The 11159-nt window shown below is 37.4% G+C and overlaps 1 protein-coding gene across 1 annotated transcript; it reads left to right on the top strand.

Moving 5' to 3' along the window:
* The first annotated feature begins 4491 nt into the window (after positions 1-4491).
* On the top strand, positions 4492-8801 carry LOC113296619 (leucine--tRNA ligase, cytoplasmic-like). Its single transcript, XM_026544923.1, has 2 exons — positions 4492-4646; positions 5350-8801. Exon 2 carries the CDS (start codon positions 5360-5362, stop codon positions 8627-8629), a length of 3270 nt encoding a protein of 1089 aa, XP_026400708.1. The 5' UTR covers positions 4492-4646; positions 5350-5359; the 3' UTR covers positions 8630-8801.
* Positions 8802-11159: the final 2358 nt, after the last annotated feature.

Raw genomic sequence — 11159 nt, 5'->3', positions numbered from 1 at the left:
AACTTGTCATGCTGTCAATGTTGGATCTGCATAAGATGTTATGCATTAAAACAATAAGTGACGCAGGGAAGGCGTAAAAAACCTTTTATATGCATAACTACTTATGCAGATAACCTAAACAATGCATAACTTGTCATGCTGTCAATGTTGGATCTGCATAAGATGTTATGCATTAAAACAATAAGTGACGCAGGGAAGGCGTAAAAAACCTTTTATATGCATAACTACTTATGCAGATAACCTAAACAATGCATAACAGGTCATGCTGTCAATGTTGGATCTGCATAAGATGTTATGCAGTTAAACAATAAGTGACGCAGGGAAGGCGTAAAATTTTTTTATATGCATAACTACTTATGCAGATAACCTAAACAATGCATAACTTGTCATGCTGTCAATGTTGGATCTGCATAAGATGTTATGCATTAAAACAATAAGTGACGCAGGGAATGCTTAACAAAAACAATAACACTTCTTATATGCATAATAAGTTATGCAGATACTCTAAACAATGCATAACAGGTATGCATAATAAGCTACGCAGTTCAGCATGTTTGATTTTACTACATAAGCAGTTATGCATAATAAGCTACGCAGTTCAGCATGTTTGATTTTACTGCATAACCAGTTATGCATACTAAGTTATGCAGTTCAACATGTTTGCTTTTACTGCATAACAAGTTACGCAGTTCAGCATAGTTGTTTTTACTGCATAACCAGTTATGCATACTAAGCTACGCAGTTCAGCATGTTTGCTTTTACTGCATAACAAGCTACGCAGTTCAGCATAGTTGTTTTTACTGCATAACAAGTTATGCATAATAAGTTACGCAGTTACGCATAGTTGCTTTTTCTGCATAACAAGTTATGCAAATAAACTATGCAGTTCAGCATGTTTGATTTTACTGCATAAGTAGTTATGCATAATAAGCTACGCAGTTCAGCATGTTTGATTTTACTGCATAAGCAGTTATGCATAATAAGCTACGCAGTTCAACATGTTTGATTTTACTGCATAACCAGTTATGCATACTAAGCTACGCAATTCAACATGTTTGCTTTTACTGCATAACAAGTTATGCAGTTCAGCATAGTTGTTTTTACTGCATAACCAGTTACGCATACTAAGCTACGCAGTTCAGCATGTTTGCTTTTACTGCATAACAAGCTACGCAGTTCAGCATAGTTGTTTTTACTGCATAACAAGTTATGCATAATAAGTTACGCAGTTATGCATAGTTGCTTTTTCTGCATAACAAGTTATGCAAATAAACTATGCAGTTCAATATGTTTGATTTTACTGCATAAGCAGTTATGCATAATAAGCTACGCAGTTCAACATGTTTGATTTTACTGCATAAGCAGTTATGCATAATAAGCTACGCAGTTCAGCATGTTTGATTTTACTGCATAACAAGTTATGCATAATAAGCTACGCAGTTATGCATAGTTGCTTTTACTGCACAACCAGTTATGCATAATAAGCTACGCAGTTATGCATAGTTATTTTTACTGCATAACAAGTTATGCACATTATGTTTCCTGCGTAACATATGTTATTTAAAATAAAAAGAAAACTGAATTTTGAAAATTCCATAAGATATATTTTTATGAACAAAAGAAATAATCCAAGATAAATACTAGTTGCGAAAATATAATTCAAGGTAAATGAATCTTAAATGTGCAACAAGAGGCTGCAGAGAAGAATAAACTAATAAAGATATCATGGTAAAAAGCTGCACAGAAGGAATGAAGGCTGGAGATGTTCTTAAGCAGGTACTTAACGTTGCTTTTCCGCAGGAGGATGAGGACACGTCGTCTTAATCACCATGACTGATCAACCAGATCTGAAAAAGATGAAACTTCGATTCAACAGTTGAAACTCCAATTGAAACTTCGATTCAACAAACTATTCAACAATCATTAATCACCATGATTGATCAACCAGATCTGAAAAAGACACGAGCTCTGAAACTTTGATCGAATTCTGCAGGTGAGGAATAAACGAGCTCTGCCGGGACGGGGAGGTTTTGAAAAGAGAAATAAATTCTCTTTGAAAAGAAGAGTTTAGAAGGTTAGGGGTATTTTAGGTAAGACATATTTTTTTTTATTTTAATTTTGCTGGGCCAAATATCCAAATTGGCTATATAAACAGTATAGTTTTGATGTTTGGCTATATAAACAGTATCAAAAGCAAAGAATCTATTTCACCCAGGAATTTTGTGTATTTTTTTACCCATCTCTTCAATCTTTGAATAAGATCTTCCCTTGAATCGTTGAGTTTGATTATCAAAAGTTTTTCTATTTGAAGGCTGTCCTCTAGTCTTGTAATAACAAAATCATTACTTCCTTCTTTCAAGTGAAGTAATTTATATCAAGAAGACCAACTATAGAAGAGCAGAATAGGTGCAAGATTGTCCATTTAGTGGAATCCCCCTCGCATGAGTACATGGATAAAAAGTCATTGTCATTTTTCAAAACGCATGTATCGTGACATTGTAGCTTATTGTCAAATGTGGTATCGTCACATGACTCACACTAGTAGCACCTACAATGTAGCTTAAATGGCAATATAATTTCCGCATTTTTCTTGGTATAAATAAATCAACTTAATCGTTGTTTATTAGGAATAATTTTAAGGATTTAATCTTATTGACTAATCTTACCAATTCACACTGATTGATTTTCTATTTTCCTTTGACGTTTTTCACTTAGTTCCGGTTTCCACTTTTTTACTGTTAAAAGTAATGCATTTTTACAGTTCACAGTTTACTGAAATGTGAACAAACTGGACAGTGTGAACTCAAGAAGTTTGGGGGCCAAGTAATTACCGTAGCTACTTGGAGTGGTGGCCAAACATTCTATAGTTTCTTTGCTTTCATGCTAAGTTAGAAGACCCTAGATGGTCAGTTGTAAGGCTATAAAAGCCACCCTCCTGTAACCTTTTCCGAAACAATCCAAGTACTACAAAAACTAGATTCTAAAATACACCAATATTTTTTAATGGAAACTAGATTACAGGGATTGGGATATGAACCAGTTGCTCTGCAGATTTTGGGTCATACTCGATAATTGAACCTATTGAAGTTCATGAACCTAACTAACTTTGAAAGCCTATTTATCTGCAAGACTAGGGTTACCAAGGAGGTATTAAACGCATGACCTTGTTAGACTATCTATACAAACGCGAGACTATTCTCAATATAATCTTCAATTAAAAAATATAAATTATTTACATAAAACAACTTTCGAAGATTAAAAAAGATTAAAGTTAAATAACACCAATGAATTTGAATATCGCAAATTTCTTTTTGTAATTTTATAAAAGAATGAATATATTACACACGTGATTTTTGTAAATTGAAAAGTTTATGGTCATAACTTCGTCCCATTATACGTATGAAAAATCGTATACTATATGATGCAAATAATTTACTAACATTTTTGCTTTTATTGGGAGGATTAGTGGCGAGACTTTATTGTACAACTAACATGGAAAAGTGGTTATATCTAAGGAGTCAAAAAGTCATTTCTGTGCAAGCCAATCATCTGGAAACCAATTCTCTGGATGCTAATAATGTTTTGGGACATCACCACGAGTCAAAAAGGACAAACTTTGCGTGGTATATTCTGGAAAACATAAGAAACTTTGGAGCAAACTCGGTTTTCGTTCAAGTGTCAAGTAACCGAACAATCAACCTCTAATGGATAATAATATACCATTTCAGATGGAAGAGCAACCTCAAACTTAGGAAATAAGCAAATTGAAAATTGACGAAGAGTTCAGACATACCCAATTATTACATGACTTGGTCAACATCTTAGCGACGGTGTACTAAACACTCGTATAATTTTGTTAATACTACAGAATTTAATTATTTATAAGCGGAGTCAAGATTGATTAATGTATAACTCAAGATAGGTTCACCCTAGACATTTCAAGTCTCACGCTCTGAGCATCTCAAAGAATCCTACTGAAAAGATCGATAATTGTTTGCAATTAAAAGTCGTTCACCTTCAAAAACTAATGGTTGCTTGTTTGGACGCCACATAAAATAATATTTTTTTGACTTAATTAAATCGAAAAGTAAAATATTAGTTTGGAAACATTTGGTTTATTAGTTTCAGAAGCGGTTGGACTTCTTAAGAGAGTCCAGAAAGTTATGCACAGTAATGTTATGATTTCCGGTTCGAGAGAGTTTTTTTTTTAAAAGGATAAGATTTGCTATTCAAAAAGGGCTTGCGGCCTATTATTTTCGTCGATGTGATTGTTACTGTTATTTTGTTTATCATTATTTCAGTACATGTCATTATAGTATGTTTGGAAACAAAATTTCTTCTGGAACGTAAGAACTTCTATTTTTGGTTCTGCTGTCTTATGAGCCGAACACCCCGTAGAAAAAGAGCAAACAAGCTTGTCTGTACAAGTCCAATAAGCAAAGCCCAAAGAGCCTCCCAATCAACCTAACTTTCCCTGTTTGAAGAGAACACTAAACCCTAACTTTTATTTCTTCGTTTCCCTCATTTTGTTTTTCACCAATACTACTGGCTTCCGCTATCTCCATCTTCTTTAGAAAACCGCCTAATTCACATCTCAGGGGTTCAATCAATGCCCTATCCCTGCAAAAATTAGTATACAATCACAGGTAAAGATACTGTCTTTTGATTGCTTCTATGCCCATTGTTGTTAGATTGATTTTTGTTTGCTAGGTTTTTCTGTATGCGAGAATCAGGTATTTCATCATTCCTTAATAAGAAGGATCTTGTTGAGACACCGGCACTACTGTGCCTTGCTACTCTTGCCTAGATTACCGCCATCCTAGATTCAGTATTTCTTTTTTTAGGTGGTTCCCTATTTAGGTTTATGTTCCTTAACCAGAATTCGAAGCTATATAATCAAATCAATCGATATATAATCATTGTTTTAAGGTGGTGGTTAATCTCGATTTAGGTTACCTGTTGTGATTGTTCTTGTACTAGGTTCATAGGAGCAATGGTTAGAAAAAGCCACTCCAGTAAACTGTAATTTGATCCAAAGTTACACTCACCATTTTGGTTTTTTACTTGATCCGATGTGAAACTCAACCATTTTGGATGTTAACTAGTTAAAGTAATTTATAAGTCTTCATGTCACTTACTGTGGTAAACTGGTAACTGATGCTTCCCTGCCAAAGCTGGTGCCTGCATCTATTTTTTTGTTTCTCTGAGTGTAAACAGTTCCCCGTCTCATGATTATTTCCTTGTTGTTTTTGTGTGATTTTTTCTTGTGTCGTTCATTTCAACCTATTATTTCTTGATCGTTTTGTTGTTGTTCGTGTGCTGACTGTAATCAGTCGTTATTGTGTACAGTTTCTGTCAAATGGCGAATAAAGAGATGGATGGTGCACATAATTTTTCTAGAAGAAACAAGTTACTGGAAATTGAAAGTGATGTTCATACTTGGTGGGATGAGGGTGATGTTTTTAAGGCAGAATCTTGTGAAAAGCCTCCGAAACTAGGTGAAAAATTCTTTGGAAATTTCCCTTATCCCTACATGAATGGATTACTTCATCTTGGTCATGCATTTTCATTGTCGAAGCTCGAATTCTCTGCTGCTTATCACCGATTGAGAGGTGCCAATGTACTTTTGCCTTTTGGTTTTCACTGTACTGGAATGCCCATTAAGGCCTCTGCTGATAAACTGGCCCGGGAGATTGAAAGATTTGGAAATCCACCTGTATTTCCGTCGAAAGAGGACCAAATTGTTAACAAAGTACAAGAACCAGAAGTTGATACAAGTGGAAAAACTGAACCAGATAAATTCAAAAGCAAAAAGTCCAAGGCTGCGTCGAAATCGGGTGGTGAAAAGTACCAATGGGAGATTATGAAAGAGTATGGACTCTCAGATGCTGAAATTTCTAAGTTCCAAGATCCTTCTCACTGGCTCATCTATTTCCCTCCTGTTGCTAAAGAAGACCTCAAGGCATTTGGCTTGGGTTGCGATTGGCGGCGATCCTTCATCACAACAGATATGAATCCTTATTATGATTCATTTGTCAGGTGGCAGATCGGGAAATTGAAGGAGATGGGGAAGATTGTGAAGGATTTGAGGTATGCCATCTACTCTCCGTTAGATGGACAGCCATGTGCAGATCATGATAGGGCATCAGGTGAAGGTGTGCTGCCACAGGATTATACCCTGATTAAAATGGAGGTGGTTGCACCTTTCCCTGCTAAAATGGGAGCTTTGGAAGGAAAGAGAGTGTTTTTAGCTGCTGCCACATTGAGACCTGAGACCATGTACGGGCAAACAAATGCTTGGGTTTTGGCTGAAGGCAGATATGGAGCCTATGAAATCAATGAGACTGATGTGTTTGTCGTTACCGAGAGGGCTGCTCTTAACCTTGCCTATCAGAACCTTTCTAGGATCCCAGAGAAGCCGACTTGCTTGGTTGAGCTGATTGGTCAAGATTTGATTGGTTTGCCTCTACGGTCCCCTCTATCTTTTAATGAGATCATATACACACTTCCAATGATGAACGTCCTAACTGATAAGGGTACTGGGATCGTCACCAGTGTCCCAAGTGATTCTCCTGATGATTATATGACTATGAATGATTTGAAATCAAAAAAAGCTCTGAGAGAAAAATTCGGTGTGGAGGATAAGTGGATAATGCCTTTTGAGGTTGTACCCATAATTAACATCCCTGAGTTTGGGGAAAAATCAGCTGAAAAGGTATGCATGGATTTGAAAATCAAGAGCCAGAATGAGAAAGAGAAGCTTGCCGAAGCAAAGAGGTTGACTTATTTAAAAGGGTTCACCGAAGGAACAATGCTTGCTGGAGAATTTGCAGGTATGAGGGTCCAGGATGCGAAGCCATTGATTAGGAGCAAGCTTCTAGAAAATGGCCAGGCGGTTAGTTACAGTGAACCAGAGAAGAAGGTTATGTCCAGATCAGGTGATGAGTGTGTTGTGGCACTTACAGATCAATGGTACATCACGTATGGGGAAGAAGAATGGAGGAAAATGGCTGAGGAATGTTTGTCTGAAATGAAACTCTACCATGACGAGACACGCAATGGATTTGAGCACACCTTGAGCTGGTTGAATAAGTGGGGTTGCTCTCGCTCTTTTGGCTTGGGGACTCGTATTCCTTTTGACGAGCAGTTCCTTGTGGAGTCCTTATCTGATTCCACACTTTACATGGCATATTACACCATTGCCCATATGTTGCAAAATGGGGAAATGTATGGAAGAGATGCATCTTTGGTGAAACCGGAGCAGATGACCGATGAGGTTTGGAATTACGTTTTTTGTGATGGCCTGTATCCTAAATCATCAACCATCTCTCAATCTGTTCTCAACAAGATGAAGCAGGAGTTTTCTTACTGGTACCCGTTTGATCTTAGAGTCTCTGGGAAGGATTTGATACAGAACCATCTGACATTTACTATCTACAACCACACAGCGCTTTTACCCCAACATCACTGGCCTCGGGGTTTTCGATGCAACGGCCATATTATGCTCAACTCTGAGAAGATGTCCAAGTCAACTGGAAATTTCAAGACTCTTCGCCAGGCAATTGAGGATTTTTCTGCGGATGCCACAAGGTTTGCTCTAGCTGATGCTGGTGATGGTATGGATGATGCAAATTTCGTCTTTGACACCTCGACATCTGCAATTTTGCGACTCACAAAAGAATTTTCATGGATGGAGGAAATTTTGGAATCTGAGTCTTCACTCAGATCAGGTCCTTCTACTTATGCAGATAGGGTATTTTTGAATGAGATAAATATTGCTGTCGCTGAGACTGAGAAGAACTTCGATGAGTATATGTTCCGGGACGCTCTGAAGACAGGGTTTTATGACCTACAAGCTGCTAGGGATGAGTATAGATTTTCGTGTGGAATCGGTGGGATGAACCGTGACCTATTATGGCGATTTATGGATGTTCAAACGCGGTTAATTACTCCAATTTGTCCCCACTATGCTGAATATGTATGGAGAAAGCTCTTGAAGAAGGATGGCTTTGTCATAAAAGCAGGTTGGCCCACAGCTGGTATACCTGATCTTACTTTGAGGAGAGCCAACATGTATTTGCAAGACACAATAGCCAGTATGAGAAAGTTGCTCGAGAAACAGATATCAGGGTCGAAAAAACCTAATAAGAAGGCGACGCCAGTTACCCTTCCAAGTACAGAGAACAAACCCACGAAAGGGCTGATCTATGTCAACGAGCATTATGATGGATGGAAAGCTGAATGCTTGAATATTCTCCGAGCCAATTTTAACACTGAAGCAGGCCAATTCAAACCTGATTCAGAGATTCAATTAGCTTTGAAGCAGAGTAATGTTGGACAGCAAGCAAATTTTAAGCAAGTACAAAAGCTTTGCATGCCATTTTTAAAGTTCAAGAAGGATGAGGCACTTTCAGTTGGGATTCAGGCCTTGGATTTGAAGCTACCATTTGGTGAGATGGAGGTTCTCCGGGAGAATTTGGAGCTAATCAAAAAACACTTGGGTCTTGAGCATGTAGAAGTGTTGGATGCGTTGGATGCTGATGATATTATTAAAGCTGGACAGCATGCCATCTTGTTAAAGCAAACTCCTCCTTCACCGGGGAGTCCAACTTCCATCTTTTTGAGCTAGTAAGAAGAACTGTGTCCGTGTAGTGTATATCATCTTCCTCTTTTTTTTGTCGGTTTGTTTGTTCTTTTCATTTTTTTGATGGTTGATTCCTATCTACTTCTTACTTTGATATACTTCCTCACGAACTATAAAAACATAATCCAGGTTAGTTCATAACTTATTTTCTCCTGCATCCAGTTTCGATTTTGTTTTCAGTTTGTTATTATTATTGTTTATATATAATAGGCTAAGCAATTTTATTTATAAAGGAAAAGAAAAACAAAAGAAGCTATGTTGGCCTTTTATTCTGCCGATGAGTAGTTGCTTAAGTTGTTTGGTCGACTAGTCAACTATGATCTTGGTCATTCAGATGGTGCATGGTCTGATTAAGATTTTCTGAATCTGGTGGTGTATCAGCCATGAGTGAAAATCTTATGTCTGTTAATGCATGTGATGGCTTTTTTGGTTAATTTTAATGTACAAATTAGTGGTTGATTTTTGAATCAAAACATTTTGTTTGAATGTTCCAATCTAGGATGGGATTGCTGCTAGTCTGGGTTAACTCACAGCTGCTATACAAGAGAAAAATGGTTTTAACTGTCAATATTCTGGTATCAACAAAACAGAAATCCAAGATTTTTACTGAAATGCTTTACAGTAATATGGTTTTGAGCTGCTCTTGAGGCTATAGCTGCTCTTGAAGTTATGAAGTGGGCTAAAGAAGAAAATATACAATCTCTGGAGTTAGAAGGAGATTGTATTAATGTGGTCAATGCCATCAATGGTAGTTTAGGAGCAATAAAATGGACAACAAATAGTGTTGTTCAAGAATGCATTTCTATTTTGAAAAACTATCCAAATTGGTCATGTATTCAGGTAAAGAGAGATGCTAACAGTGTAGCAGACTGTTTAGCAAAACACTCGAGAATTCATAATGGTAGTTCATATATCAATCCGCCAGATTTCTTACAAGAAAAACTGGGTAAGGATAAAAACAATGTATCAGTTCAGTAATTTTTAATGCATTCCATTTTCTTATCAAAAAAAATAAAATGGTTTTGAGCAGTTCTGTTTGGGAGAAGAAATTGAAAATAATGCCGCCTAGGCCATGCCTTTGACAACATAGATTCTTAGGTAGTTTAGGTTTCCTAAATTGAAGTAGAACTTGGTTTCCAAGTAATCGCCCTCCTATAAATAAAGGCATAACTATAGGTAAATCTGTGCACTCCATCATCTGCAATAATGCCAAAAGCTAAGCAGAAGCTAAAAGCTAAACAGAAGCTAAAAGCTAAGCAGCTAGCTTCCCAACTATTTGTGGGCAGTTATGATGACGCATTTGAAGAAGACGATAGGTAAAAGTTAAAGTGATAATAGTGTGTCATTAGTAGTTTTTACTTATTTTTTGTGCTTCCTGATAAACAGAGATTGTATAAGACACTACCAAGCCAAAGTTACATTACATAATCTGGCGAAGCTTACCACAAATAATGTTCACAACACCAGTATCAGATTGTAGTTTTTATTTATTTTCCTACCTTGATGCATACCAATCCTTAAAGTTCGATTTTGCTTATCAGGTAGCCAAACTTACCACTGCTTGTTATAACTTTGTTTCTTTATCAGCGAAGTGGAACTAGAAGTTGGCGACGTTTATGGAACTAGAAGTTGGCAACGTTTATCAAAGCATGGTTGGATTGAGAGAGCACGAAAGATTTGGGATCTTGATAATGATGATGCAATTAGGTCCTAGATACAATCTGAAAAAGTGCATTTATCAATTCATATCTATGGCTCCTTTGGTGAAGGATATGGGGCTATCTTACGTGATTCCCAAAGGAATCCCATAGTTGCTAGCTGTGGATCTCTCTCTAATGAAGACATCGTTTCTGAATTTTACACCTGGTTAAAGGGGGTGGCACTCGGTGCCAAAATTGCTGTTAAGTATCGGTTGTCACATTTTTTCTTATACGTTCCTTCGGTCCATGAGGAATGGGTCGAGAAAGGAAAAAAGCCTCGTCATGAACCAAGAACATACACGCCTCTAATCGCACCATTGGAAGAAATATTCAAGGAAGTAGAAAAGCGAAATGACATCAGATACCCAAAGACTAGGGGGATCCAGTTTGATGATACAATAAACCATCCCGAGTTTTTTCATTACCATAAGTACAGAGGGCACTCGACTAACAATTGTTGAGACGTAAAAGACATTGTCCAGCATTTGATCTGAGATGGGTACTTACGAAACTTTGTTAAGACAACGCCGACATCTACCCAGCCCGATGCTCGTGTGCATCAAGTGAGGATCGACCGAGGAACTCAGTTCACCTGCAATACCATCTCACACTCGGCAACTCAAGGGTTCGACTTAGGGACCATCATTACTTCTAGAATCTACAAGAGAGATGGGGCGGGAAAAGAGATCTTTAGTGTAGCAAAAACTTTGCCTATGGATCCCTAGATGATGCAACCGATCAACTTCTCAGCAAAAGATGTCTCATCGAATCGCCAAGCACATGGAGATCCCCTAGTAATCACCTTACTCATCGAG

This window comes from Papaver somniferum, chromosome 7, assembly GCF_003573695.1.
Source record: "Papaver somniferum cultivar HN1 chromosome 7, ASM357369v1, whole genome shotgun sequence".
Taxonomy (NCBI): domain Eukaryota; kingdom Viridiplantae; phylum Streptophyta; class Magnoliopsida; order Ranunculales; family Papaveraceae; genus Papaver; species Papaver somniferum.
Note: the sequence above shows the minus strand (reverse complement) of the source record. Positions and strands in the feature narration are given on the sequence as shown.